We start from the raw sequence: 14141 nt of genomic DNA, 5'->3' as shown, positions 1-14141 counted from the left end.
TCCTGGCTCTTCTTAGTTCTCTCTTTAGGTCCTTCCTAGCTAACTTGTAACTCTCGAGCACCCTTACTGAACCTTCATGTCCCATCTTTACATAAGCCTCCTTCTTCCTCTTGACAAGTGTTTCGACTGCCTTAGTAAACCACGGTTCCCTTGCTCGACCACTTCCTCCCTGCCTGACAGGTACATACTTATCAAGGACACGCAGTAGCTGTTCCTTGAACAAGCTCCACATTTCCATTGTGCCCATCCCCTGCAGTTTTCATCTCCATCTGATGCATCCTACGTCTTGCCTCATCGCATCATAATTGTCTTTCCCCGAGATATAACTCTTGCCCTGCGGTATATACCTATCCCTTTCCATCACTAAAGTAAATGTAATCGAATTGTGGTCACTATCACCAAAGTGCTCACCTACCTCCAAATCTAACACCTGTCCTGGTTCATTACCCAGTACCAAATCCAATACGGACTCGCCTCTCGTTGGCCTATCTACATACTGTGTCAGGAAACCCTCCTGCAGACATTGGACAAAAACGGACCCATCTAAAGTACTCGAACTATAGCGTCTCCAGTCAATATTTGGAAAGTTAAAGTCCCCCATAACAACTACCCTGTTGCTTTCGCTCCTATCCAGAATCACCTTTGCAATCCTTTCCTCTACATCTCTGGAACTTTTCGGAGGCCTATAGAAAACCCCTAACAGGGTGACCTCTCCTTTCCTGTTTCTAACCTCAGCCCATACTACCTCAATCGACGAGTCCTCATCAAACATCCTTTCTGCCACCGTAATACTGTCCTTGACTAACAATGCCACCCCTCCCCCTCTTTTACCACCTTCCCTGAGCTTACTGAAATATCTAAACCCCGGCACCTGCAACAACCATTCCTGTCCCTGCTCTATCCATGTCTCTGAAATGGCCACAACATCGAAGTCACAGGTACCAACCCATGCCGCAAGTTCACCCACCTTATTCCGGATGCTCCTGGCATTGAAGAAGACACACTTTAAACCACCTTCCTGCCTGCCGGTACACTCCTGCAACTTTAAAACCTTACTCATGACCTCACTACTCTCAACCTCCTGTATACTGGAGCTACAATTCAGGTTCCCAAGCCCCTGCTGAACTAGTTTAAACACTCCCAAAGAGCATTAGCAAATTTCCTCCCCAGGATATTGGTATCTCTCTGGTCCAGGTGTTGACCAACCCATTTGTAGAGGTCCCACCGACCCCAGAATGAGCCCCAATTATCCAGAAATCTGAAACCCTCCCTCCTGCACCATCCCTGTAGCCACGCGTTCAACTCCTCTCTTTCCCTATTCCTCGTCTCGCTATCACGTGGCACGGGTAACGACCCAGAGATAATAACTCTGTTTGTCCTAGATCTCAGTTTCCACCCTAGCTCCCTGAATTCCAGCCTTACATCTGTAGCGCACAAAGACTCCATGAGACGAAAAGAGCGAAGTCGATGAGGCTTTATTAAGCGTGTCTGTTCCCCAGCAGCCCGATAGTAAACTGGCCTGCGGGGGAAGGCACCGGCTTCTTATACTTCGCCTTCAGGGGGGAGTATGAGGTCAACGGCCAACCAGGACCCGGGATCTGTCAGCCAATGACATTAGGGCTTCCTGTCCCACATGACCCCCAATACATACTACCACATTCACATCTTGTCAAAAATGAACCCGGCGGGGTGATGCTTCGTATGGTGGTAAGGGTTTACAGGGCTGGTCCTGGGAGGATAGAACAGTTACACGGTAGTACAGTATTGGACAGTATCGTCCTGTTACAACTATTTACAGAGGGTATAGGAAAAACAAAATGTTCATTGAACAGTCCATCTTTGTTTTACATCGACGCCACGAGTCGGTCGGGCGGTCTGGTCGTCCGTGTCGATCGCCTCGGCCCTGGCGGTGGTGGTGGTGCTTGTACCAGCGTTGTCGCCTCCGGGAGCCGCACGGTTTCAGCTGTCGGTGCAAAGGGGAGGGGGACTGATCCTCCTGGGAAGGGGGCGGTCGCGGGGTGCGGCGGCGGCAGGAAGGGGGGCGGTTGGGTTGATGGTGTCGGGGGGGTGTGCGTGGTGCCGGCGGGCACCAGATCCCGCAGGGAGACCGTGTCCTGTCGGCTGTCGGGGTACTCCACGTAGGCGTACTGGGGGTTTGCGTGGAGGAGGTGAACCCTTTCGACCAACGGGTCCGCCTTATGTGCCCGCACATGCTTTCGGAGCAGGATGGGTCCTGGGGCCGCCAGCCAGATTGGCAGCGACGTTCCAGAGGAGGACCTCCTAGGGAAGACAAGGAGACGCTCGTGCGGCGTTTGATTAGTGCTTGTACATAATAACGACCGGATGGAATGGAGAGCGTCTGGGAGGACCTCCTGCCACCGTGAAACTGGGAGATCCCTGGACCGTAGGGCCAGTAGGACGGCCTTCCAGACCGTGCCGTTCTCCCTTTCTACTTGCCCGTTCCCCCGGGGGTTGTAGCTGGTCGTCCTGCTTGAGGCTATGCCCTTGCTGAGCAGGAACTGGCGCAGCTCGTCACTCATGAAAGAGGACCCCCTGTCGCTGTGGACGTATGCGGGGTAACCGAACAGCGTGAAGATGCTGTTCAGGGCTTTAATGACTGTGGCCGCGGTCATGTCGGAGCAGGGAATGGCAAAAGGGAAGCGGGAGTATTCGTCCACTACATTAAGGAAACATGCGTTGCGGTCGGTGGAGGGGAGGGGCCCTTTGAAATCCAGACTGAGGCGTTCAAAGGGGCGGGAAGCCTTAATCAGGTGCGCTCCATCTGGCCTGAAAAAATGCGGCTTGCATTCCGCGCAGATGTGGCAGTCCCTTGTGACTGTACGGACCTCTTCTAAAGAGTATGGGAGATTGCGGGACTTGATGAAGTGGTAAAACCGAGTGACCCCCGGGTGGCAGAGGTCCTCGTGGAGGGTTTGGAGGCGGTTAATTTGTGCGTTGGCACATGTGCCGCGGGATAGGGCATCGGACGGCTCGTTCAGCTTTCCGGGCCGGTACAAGATCTCATAGTTAAAGGTGGAGAGCTCGATCCTCCACCTTAAGATCTTGTCATTTTTAATCTTGCCCCGCTGTGCATTATCGAACATGAAGGCTACCGACCGTTGGTCAGTGAGGAGAGTGAATCTCCTGCCGGCCAGGTAATGCCTCCAATGTCGCACAGCTTCCACTATGGCTTGGGCTTCCTTTTCCACTGAGGAGTGGCGGATTTCTGAGGCGTGGAGGGTTCGGGAGAAAAAGGCCACGGGTCTGCCCGCTTGGTTGAAGGTGGCCGCTAGAGCTACGTCGGAGGCGTCGCTCTCGACCTGGAAGGGGAGGGACTCGTCGATGGCGCGCATCGTGGCCTTTGCGATGTCCGCTTTGATGCGGCTGAAGGCCTGGCAAGCCTCTGTCGACAGAGGGAAGGTCGTGGTCTGTATTAGGGGGCGGGCCTTGTCTGCGTACTGGGGGACCCACTGGGCGTAGTATGAAAAGAACCCCAGGCAGCGTTTCAGGGCTTTTGGGCAGTGCGGGAGGGGAAATTCCATGAGTGCGCGCATACGTTCGGGGTCGGGGCCTATTATCCCATTGCGCACTATGTAGCCCAGAATGGCTAGCCGATCGGTGCTAAAAACGCACTTGTCCTCGTTGTACGTGAGGTTCAAGGCTTTGGCGGTCTGGAGGAATTTTTGGAGGTTGGCGTCATGGTCCTGCTGATCGTGGCCGCAGATGGTTACATTGTCGAGGTAAGGGAACGTGGCCCGTAACCCATGTTGATCAACCATTCGGTCCATCTCCCGTTGGAAGACCGAGACCCCGTTTGTGACGCCAAAAGGGACCCGTAGGAAATGGTATAATCGCCCGTCTGCCTCGAAGGCTGTGTACTTGCGGTCACTTGGGCGGATGGGGAGCTGATGGTAGGCGGACTTGAGGTCCACGGTGGAGAAGACTTTATACTGGGCAATCCGATTGACCATGTCGGATATGCGGGGGAGAGGGTACGCGTCTAGTTGTGTGTACCTGTTGATGGTCTGGCTATAGTCAATGACCATCCTTTGTTTCTCCCCTGTCTTCACTACTACCACCTGCGCTCTCCAGGGACTATTGCTGGCCTGGATTATGCCCTCCTTTAGTAGCCGCTGGACTTCGGACCGAATGAAGGTCCGGTCCTGGGCGCTATACCGTCTGCTCCTAGTGGCGACGGGTTTGCAATCCGGGGTGAGGTTCGCAAACAAGGACTGGGGTTGCACCTTGAGGGTAGCGAGGCCGCAGATAGTGAGTGGGGGTATGGGGCCGCCGAATTTAAACGTAAGGCTCTGTAGGTTACATTGGAAGTCTAAGCCCAGCAAGGTGGGGGCACAGAGTTGGGGAAGGACGTTAAGTTTGTAGTTTTTGAATTCCCTCCCCTGTACCGTTAGGGTGACTATGCAGAATCCCTGGATCTGTACGGAGTGGGATCCTGCAGCTAGGCAAATCTTTTGTGCGCTGGGGTAGGTAGTTAAGGAACAGCGTCTTACCGTGTCGGGGTGTATAAAACTTTCCGTGCTCCCGGAGTCGACTAGGCATGGCGTCTCGAGGCCGTTAATTAGGACCGTTGTCGTCGTCGTCTGGAGAGTCCGGGGCCGAGCCTGATCGAGCGTAACCGAAGCGAGCCGTGGTTGTAGTAGTGGGGTGTGGTCCGTTGTTGCCGTCCAAGATGGCGTCGGGGATGGACAAATTGGCTGCCCCCATACATCGTACGTGGCTGAGGGGTCACAAGATGGCGTCGGGGGTGGACAAAATGGCCGCCCCCATGCGTCGTACAGGTCGGGGGCGGTCCAAGATGGCGGCGCCCCTCCTCCCCTCGTGGTGGTCGGGACCCAAAATGGCGGCGTCTGCGGGTCGCACATGGTGTGCTGGGGGGTCTGGGGAGCGCTAGGACCGCGCGGAGTTCCTTCACTGCGAGCGCCAGGGCCGCGGGCGCTAGGACCGCGCGGAGCTCCCTCTCTGCGAGCGCCAGGGCCGCGGGCGCTAGGACCGCGCGGAGCTCCCTCTCTGCGAGCGCCAGGGCCGCGGGCGCTAGGACCGCGCGGAGCTCCCTTGCCGGGGACAGCGGTGGTCGGGGCCCAGGTAAGTTGCGCCAGCGGGTCAGGCATGGGGCGCGGGACGGGGGTGAGGGCCCAGGTCGGCGGCGCCGGCGGGTCAGTCGTGGGGCCGCGAGCGCAAGGAGCGCAAGGAGCACGAGGAGCTCCCTCACCGGGGACAGCGGCGGTCGGGGCCCAGGTAAGTTGCGCCGGCGGGTCAGGCGTGGGGCGCGGGACGGGGGTGAGGGCCCAGGTCGGCGGCGCTGGCGGGACAGGCGTGGGGCGCGGGGTGAGGGCCCAGGTCGGCGGCGCCGGCGGGACAGGCGTGGGGCGCGGGACGGGGGTGAGGGCCCAGGTCGGCGGGTCAGGCGTGGGGCGCGGGACGGGGGTGAGGGCCCAGGTCGGCGGCGCCGGCAGGACAGGCGTGGGGTGGCGAGCGCTAGGACCGCGCGGAGCTCCCTCACCGGGGACAGCGGTGGTTGGGGCCCAAGTCGGCGGAGCCGGCGGGTCAGGCGTGGGGCGCGGGAGGGGGGTGAGGGTGGCGTTCGGGACGCGAAAGACCCATTCCTCTCCGTGGAGAGTGTTGGCCGGCACCCAAATCGGGAGCGCCGGCGGCGGGTCGTACATGGACTGCGGGGAGGGGGGTTGGGGAGCGTAGGCGGCGTGCAGGGCTCCCAGTTCTCCCGGGGTCGCGGTGGTCGGGACCCAGAGCGGCTGTGCCTGCCGGTCGCACATGGCGTGCTGGGGGGGTTGGGAGGCATAGACTGCCTGTAGGGCTCCCTGTGGCCCCGGGACGGCGGCGACCTCGCGGTATCGGCACACCACCGCATAGTGGCCCTTTTTCCCGCAGCTTTTGCAGATGGCTGCGCGGGCCAGACAGCGTTGTCGGGGGTGGTTCGCCTGGCCGCAGAAATAACAGCGGGCGCCCCTGGTGCGACTCGGCGTTTGGGCCGCGCAAGCCTTTGGGGTGTCCGGGGGGGGGGGGGGGTTTGCCGCGACGGGTACGTACGGGGCCCAATGGCCTGCCGCGCGGTCGGGGCCGTAGGCGCGGGTAGCGCGGCGTAGAACTCGTCCATCGATTCTTCGGGAGCTTGCCGTCTCGTCGCGAGCTGGTAGCGAGCGTAGATTTGGTTAACTGGGCGGACATAGAGACTTTTCAGTGCTGCGAACGCTGTCTGGAAATCGTCAGTGTCTTCAATGAGGGTGAAAATCTCCGTGCTCACCCTCGAGTGCAGGACCTGCAGTTTTTGTTCGTCTGAGACCCGGCCTGTGGCCGTTCTGATGTAGGCCTCGAAGCAAGTCTGCCAGTGTTTGAAGGCTGCTGCCGCATTCACTGCGTGGGGGCTGATCCTCAGGCATTCTGGAATGATCCTGAGCTCCATAGTCCTTTTTAGGCCGCTTAATAAACTGTAGCGCACAAAGACTCCATGAGACGAAAAGAGCGAAGTCGATGAGGCTTTATTAAGCGTGTCTGTTCCCCAGCAGCCCGATAGTAAACTGGCCTGCGGGGGAAGGCACCGGCTTCTTATACTTCGCCTTCAGGGCGGAGTATGAGGTCAACGGCCAACCAGGACCCGGGATCTGTCAGCCAATGACATTAGGGCTTCCAGTCCCACATGACCCCCAATACATACTACCACAACATCCCTATCCCTTTTCCTACCTATGTCGTTGGTACCTATGTGGACCATGACTTGGGGCTGCTCCCCGTCCCCCTTAAGGAACCCGTAATCACGATCCGAGACATCACGCACCCTGGCACCTGGGAGGCAACACACCAACCGCGAGTCTCTCTCGTTCCCACAGAATCTCCTATCTATCCCCCTAACTATGGAGTCTCCAATGACTAATGCTCTACTCCTCTCCCCCCTTCCCTTCTGAGCAACAGGGACAGACTCTGTGCCAAAGACCTGCACCCCATGGCTTACCCCTGGTAAGTCCCCCCCCCCCCCCCCCAACATTATCCAAAGCGGTATACTTGTTACTAAGGGGAACGACCACAGGGGATCCCTGTACTGACTGCTTCCTCCGAGCCCCTCTCACCGTCACCCATCTATCTTTATTCTTCGGAGTAACTACATCCCTGAAGCTTCTATCTATGACCACCTCTGCTTCCCGAATGATCCGAAGGTGGAGTGTTCTTTCGGAGGTTCAGTGCAGACTCATTGGGCCAAATGACCTCCTTCTGCACTGTAGGGATTCTATGGATTCTCCACAGGATTACATAGGATGTATGACACAGTAACAAACCATTCATCTCAACCTGTCCATGTTGGTGTTTATGGTCCATTCAAGCCAGCTCCTTTCTTAGCTAAATCTATCATCGCAATCCACTATTCCCTTTTCCCACATATGTTCGTCACGCTTCCCCTTAAACACAACTATATTACTTGCTTCTACTATTCCCTGTGGTAGCAATTTCCGCATTTTCTGAATTGTCTATTGGATTTCTTTGTGCCAATCTTATATTGACGGTCTCTGTTTATGCCATTCTCGACAAGGGAAAACAGTCTCTCTATATTCAAGAGTTACACAATTAGTTTGAGGAGGCCTTTGGAATGAACATTTGAAGCAATTGGTTGAAAACTTATATCGAATACCATCCCAAAGTTTTGGAGTAACTTACTCTGAGGTGACGAAGGCATGCTCCTTTATTGTGTACAGCACCTCCAGGAATTTGATTTTGGAGGTAAGAGTGTGCCCGTGGTAAATAATCGGTAGATCATCTGGGCCATCCCAACAATCCACTGCAAAACAGATCATCAATCAATCGCAATATGGATTCATTCAAATAAGCCTTTGGTAGCCTAAGGAAATTGCTCATGATTTCTGCAAGAAGTGCAGGTTATCTTTTTGCAAAATACAGAAACTTGAATCTGTCATTAGACCAGATAGGAAGAGGACCGTAGGCGACATTAAATAGACAGTTAACCATCAACGAACATCAAGTGACAGGACAGAATCACGATAGTAAGTTATATCCTTGTGCATTTGTTTTCACACCACTCTTCCTTTCACATTGCATGACAACCAGCACAGTCCACCCTTCAAATTTCTCCTTACTGACATCAAGGTACTTTTGACATAATTGGATGAGTTGTCCCATTGACAAGGCAAGCAACAGCTTCAGACAGTCATACTTACAGAATCATACCTTTTAACAAATGTCCCAGACTCTTCCAGCACCATCCCCCGGTACGTTCTGCTCCACTGGCAGAAGGGTCCCACCACAGGTTGCAGCACACTGTTGCGAGGGAGTGTACACGGGAGTCCTCAACATTAACTCTACGCCCCATGAAGTATGGCATCAGGTCAAAAACACGGGTAAGGAAACTGCCCACTGATCACTCTCTCAGATGCTCAATCAGTACTTCATATTGAGCACCACTTGGAAGGAGCACTGACAGTAGCAAGGGTACCGAATGTAGTCTGGATGGGGGAGCTCAATACCCATTCTCATGAAAAGTGACTTTGTATCATCACCAATAACCGAGCTGGCTGGGACCTGAAGGAAATAACTGCCAAACTTGATGAGTTACTGAAGTGCATTTTGTGAATAGTACACACAGTAGCCACTGTGCACCAACGGTAGATGGGGCAGGTGTTCATAGAACATAGAACAATACAGCGCAGTACAGGCCCTTCGGCCCACGATGTTTCACCGAAACAAAAGCCATCTAACCTACACTATGCCATTACCATCAAGTTCAAGGGATAAATAGGATGCCAATCAATGTTTTGGATGGTTTCGAGCTTTTTGAATGTTATGGTTGCATTTATCCAGGCAAGTAGAGGTTATGGGACATCAGGGGGTGATTTACTCACTGGAGAACACGTAGTCTCTGACCTACCCTTGTAGCCACAGTATTTATGTGACTGAGCCAGTTAAGTTTCTGTTTGATGGTGACCCCAAGGATGTTGATGGTGGCGGATTCAGCATTGGTTATCTGTTGGCACTTGTGTGGCATGAACTTTACCTGCCACTTATCAGCCAAAGCCCGAATGTTGTCCCAGCCTTGCTGCATGCTGCATAGGCTGCTTCAGTATCTGAACATTTCAAATGGAACTAAAGACAGTCCAATCATCAGTGAAATTCCTGATGTTCTGATGGAGGGAATGCCATTGGTGAAGCCGCCGAAGATGGTTGGGCCAAGGACACTACCCTGAGGAATTTGTACAACAATGTCCTCGGACTGAAATGATTGGCTTCCCGCAACCACAGCCAACTTCCTTTTTGCTTGGTATGCCTCCGGTCAGTGGAGAGTTTTCCCCCTGATTCCGATAGACTTCAATTTTATTAGAGCTCCTTGATGTCACACTTGATCAAATTCTGCCTTGATGTCAAAGGCAGTCAATCACACCTCAACTCTTGAGTTTAGTTTTTTTTGCCTAAGGTTGAGGCAAGGCTCTGACGGGTTCAGGTGGGTCCTGACGGAACCCAACTGAGCATCAGTGATCAGGTTATTGCTGTGTAAGTGCCACTTGATAACATTGTCAATGACCCCCTTCCATCATCTTGCTGATGATTGAGTGTAGACTGATGTGATGGTAATTGGCCACATTGGATTTGCCCTGCTTTTTGTGGATAGGCCACACCTGGGCAATTTTGTTTGTAGTTGGTAGATGCCAGGGTACTGGAGTAGCAAGAATCGTTCTAGACCGCAATCTTTTAATACATTTTCTGGGGTGTTGTCAGGGCCCATAGCCTTCACTGTATCCAGTGTGCTCAGTAATTTTTTGATATCACGCGGAGTGGATTAAATGGCTTGAAGACCGTCATCTGTGATGCTGGAACCTCAGGAGGAGGCCGAGATGGATCATCTACTTGACACTTCTGACTGAAGATGATTGCAAATGCTTCAGCCTTGTAGTCTGGGCTCAGGAATTAAGAATGGGGAAATTCTTGGAGTACACTCCCATTAGTTGTTTAATTTTCCACTATCATTCATGACTGGATGGGGGGGGGGTGGGGGGGGGGGGCATTTTTAAAAATTCATTCATGGGATGTGGCATTCGCTGGCTGGGCCACCATTAATTGCCCATACCTAATTTCCCTTGAACTGACTGTATTCCCAGGCCATTTCAGAGGTAGTGAAGAGTCAACCACATCGTTGTGGATCTTGAGTTACATGTAGGCCAGACCAAGTGAGGATGGCAGATTTCCTTCCCAAAAGGACATTCGTGAACCGGATGGGTTTTTATGACAATCAATAATGGTTTCATGGTCACCGTTAGACCTTTAATTCCAGCTATTAATTGGGTCCCCAGAGCATTGCCCTAGTTCTGTGGATTACTAGTGCAGTGAAAATACCACGGCTGCACTGCCTCTGCCTCCCCAGGGACTGTAAACCATTGATTTGATAAACTGGTTGTGGGGTTGCTTAGCTTTGTCTATAGCATACTGCTAAGCACGGATATAATCATGTGTAGTTTCACTGAATTGGAACCTCATTTTTCAGTAAGCCTGTTGCTGCTCTTGGCACACACTTCTGCACTGCTCTTTAAATAGTGTTGATCCCTGGCTGAAGGCAATGGTCAAGTGAGGGATATGCCTGTCCATGAGGTTACAGATTGAGATTGAATAGAATTCTGCTGCTGTTGATGGCCCATAGCACCTCATTGATTCCTAGCTTTGAATTGCTACACATGTTCTGAACCTCACGCAGTGGTAGTGCCACACAACACAATTGAAAATAGTCTCAGTAAAGATGGGACATCACCCCACAAAAAATATGCAGTGGTCTCTTCTGCGAATATTGTCACTGGAAGGTGCATCTGAGACAGGTAAATTGGTGAGGACGAGATCAAGTAGGTTTTACCCTAATGCTAGTTCCCTCACGATCGTCCACAAGGCTTCTTCAACCACCTCTAACACCAAGAATATAGGACAAAGGAGAAGGACAAGAGCAGCAGGCCCACTGAAATGCTATCACCTGCAATTTCTCCACCAAGTCATACACCATCCTGACGTGGAAAAATGTCACCGTTCCTAGGCCATCATCGCTAGGCCAAATCCTGGAAGTTCCTTCCTCACAGCACTATGTACCTACATCATATGGACTGCAGAAGCTCAAGAGGTGGCTCAAAACGACCTTCTCCAGGACAATTAGGAATGAACAACAGATACTGATATTAAATGGTGAATAGCCTTGGTTCACAATGGAGCCACGTGCTGAAGGAGAAAGAAGGTTTGAGAATCGGAAAAAGGACGATCGCTTACGTTCAATGCAGCGGCATCCCATCCTCAGGCATCGGGCATAGGCTTCTAATGACGACTCGCTGGAAAACTGGTCTCCAGTCAGATACCTGGAAGAGATGAAGAGCGTTTCAGACCTTCAGTCGCGGTGACTGTCACAAATAATGGCCCCCGATAATTACAGGGAGGGAGTGGGGGGGTGGGGGGGGGGGGGGGGGAATTTCTCATAAATCCCAGGAATGCGGGCAAAATGCAGATTTAACAGCAGGATCTCATTGTCATTTATTTACTCCATATCCCACCTGGCAACTGGCCAGGTTGATAGGCTAGCTGCTTAATGGGTGGAGGCTGCGTCTGTTGAGGATTGTCCCAAGTAACCAGGAAAGATTGGGGGGTATCCATCATTCAGGGTGGGGGGGGGGGGGGGCGCGGATTGAGAATGATTGTGGGGCAGAATGCAAGGATTGTGGGCTTGGGATGGCTGATTGCAGGAAATAATCCTGCTCCTCGTGGCTCACAAGCAGTGCTAGAAATAGCACTTTTACCTGCATTATCCATCTGCTCCTGTCTCCATTTGCTGCCTGGATCAGTGAGGCCTGGAAAACGCAGCTGGCCAGTGTTAAATTTAAATCAGACTCCCAACTGTACTCATTATAATGAGGTGTCCTGCCTCTCAAGGGCAAAGTGAAGACACATCATGTAACCAACCATTTAACTGCTGACAGTTAGCAGCCTTTCCCCCAAAATATCACGCCTCTCGTTAGGGGGTTGGGGGAGATTAAAATTTCCTCCAGTGTTTCTTTACTGGTTGGAACAATTGAAGTAAAATGTATTACAATGTCACATTAATTCAACATTCCACGTCAGAGTTAACCCATCAGTGAGAAGCAGTGAGTGGAGGCACAAACTCATGCACAGTTTGCAGAGGGAAAGTAGGGGAGAAAGTCACCTCAAAGTTACTGCGTCTTATGCTCTGGTAGCTGTTTGCAAACCAACAAGGTCGATCACATGCCTGTCTTGCCAGACAGAGATGTACAAATGATGGTGAGGAAGATAGGAAACCATAGGAAAACTTGACCAATATCACGATTGTTAAATTTACCAAATGTCCACTGATTGTCTTCAGTTCTTCCTACCCTCGCAGACTAAGACTAAGCTCAGTGGTTCTTCCCCTCCACTATTATGAATCTACATCACCAAACAGTCTTAAATTAATATATTAATATTCACACAGTGAATGGACTCATGTCTTTGATTCCACACACTGTAACTCCTCAACCTTTACTTTGAACTCACTGTGGCCTTTAGGGAAGGACTGCAAATCAGATGGGCCTCCAACCTACTCCAACAGTCTAATTTTCGGGCAACTGCCCAAGTCTGGCAGAGGTTCCAGGACCACTCCTTACCCACACCCACCCCTTCCCTCTGTTCTTCAATCGCATTTAGGCCCAAAACAAGTTACAACATTGAGGTTCCGCAGGATGTTCTGTGATTTCCTTCCTATACTGTGCGGAGTTAGTTGATCTCATGGGGTGGTGTAGATAAAGCTAAGACTCAGAAATTCAGAGAGTGAAAAATGCAGTCAGTCATCACACTCTTGATCACTGGAAATACGGGGTTAGATCTGACTATAATTGAACAACCTGCCAGAACTCAACGTCTGATCTTATCGATGGAGAATAACTAACTGATTAAGGTATCAGAGAACGGCTGTCACATCTGGCATCTTAACCCGGTGTTGGTCAGTGCCTTCAGGAGAGAAGGAAAGTTAAGGGTAATATCAACATTGATTGTGCACACTTAACAAAAGACTGAACAGAGCTTTACTTAACGTGTTGTGTGATGACGAGATCCAGTAATATGAAAGGGGATAGTTCATTGCCTCCAAAGTCACATGTTCAAACCTTGAATCCAGAATCATGTTCTCTTTAGAGAACAGATAGGCCAAGAACTAGAAGACAAGCGAAACAGATGAATTTTCATTTGTCATCATTCTAGATATATGTGAATAATAATTTTATTATATTTTTTATTTTGAAACCACATTTCATTGAGAACGAGAGGAAGAGTTAAGGTCAATAGCGCACAATTCTGTCATGATTGAACAGAGAAAGAAGACAAGTCGATAAGTGGGAGCTAGTAAGGCTGAGTTTGGCTCTAAAAAACCTGTAAATTGTTGACTTAGGTAGTTGGGGAACTCTATATATGTGAATCTTGAGAAAAGAATGAGCTACATTCAGAGGTGCTATGACAGAATCTGATTTTGACAGAGAAGAGTAACAGAATAAATGGCACTATATTTGAGGGAAGAATATGAAAGAAGGCTTAAACATTAAATAGTTAGTACAGATGTGTGTAATTTTCCTCTTTGCTTTCTCAAGCCTGTTGGGCCACACATCATAACATGAGTATTGGAGGACCACTCCTATACATCAGCTAATGCTTGTCAGCCAGTACGTTTGAGCTGCACCAGTTGCAAATCTTCCCTCCTTCCACATTGAGAAGGTCCAACCATCTTTAAGATGGAATGCCACTTGAGGAATCATAGGATTGGACCAGACTCCTACTATTCAGTCGGATCTTAAAAATCAACACCTTAAGCTGAGACTCTTCTTGTAAGCACCATTTCTTTGATTCTTCCCTGAAGAAATGTAATAAATTAAAATTTTACAAAGGACTATGATTTCAAAACCTTTGAGCACTTGAGTTGCAGTATAAATGATATAAGTTTTTCTCTGATTTCCTCTTAGTCGGCCTGAGTTACCTGCTGGAGGCCAAACTGGAACCTTGCCAGGTTTCCCACCTCATTTCCTCAAGTGAACAAGCTTTAAATTTTAAATAAACTATTGTTGAAGTTGAGCCATTTGTCATGTCTAAAAGTGGGCCCA

The 14141-nt window shown here is 51.2% G+C and overlaps 1 protein-coding gene across 4 annotated transcripts in view; it reads right to left on the bottom strand.

Moving 5' to 3' along the window:
* LOC140385753 (1-phosphatidylinositol 4,5-bisphosphate phosphodiesterase gamma-1-like) overlaps window positions 1–14141 on the bottom strand; it is a 439770-nt gene that overhangs the window by 198284 nt on the left and 227345 nt on the right. For all 4 annotated transcript variants that reach the window (XM_072468226.1, XM_072468225.1, XM_072468227.1 and 1 more), the window contains exons 10-12: window positions 13086–13204; window positions 11278–11363; window positions 7684–7804 (exon numbers count right to left, since the gene is read on the bottom strand). In XM_072468226.1, the coding sequence (XP_072324327.1) occupies window positions 7684–7804; window positions 11278–11363; window positions 13086–13204 (326 nt within the window). The remainder of the gene's footprint in view (window positions 1–7683; window positions 7805–11277; window positions 11364–13085; window positions 13205–14141) is intronic.

This window comes from Scyliorhinus torazame, chromosome 11 (genome assembly GCF_047496885.1).
Source record: "Scyliorhinus torazame isolate Kashiwa2021f chromosome 11, sScyTor2.1, whole genome shotgun sequence".
NCBI classification, from domain to species: Eukaryota; Metazoa; Chordata; class Chondrichthyes; order Carcharhiniformes; family Scyliorhinidae; genus Scyliorhinus; species Scyliorhinus torazame.
The sequence above is the reverse complement of the archived record's forward strand: the minus strand, read 5'-3'. Positions and strand labels throughout refer to the sequence as shown.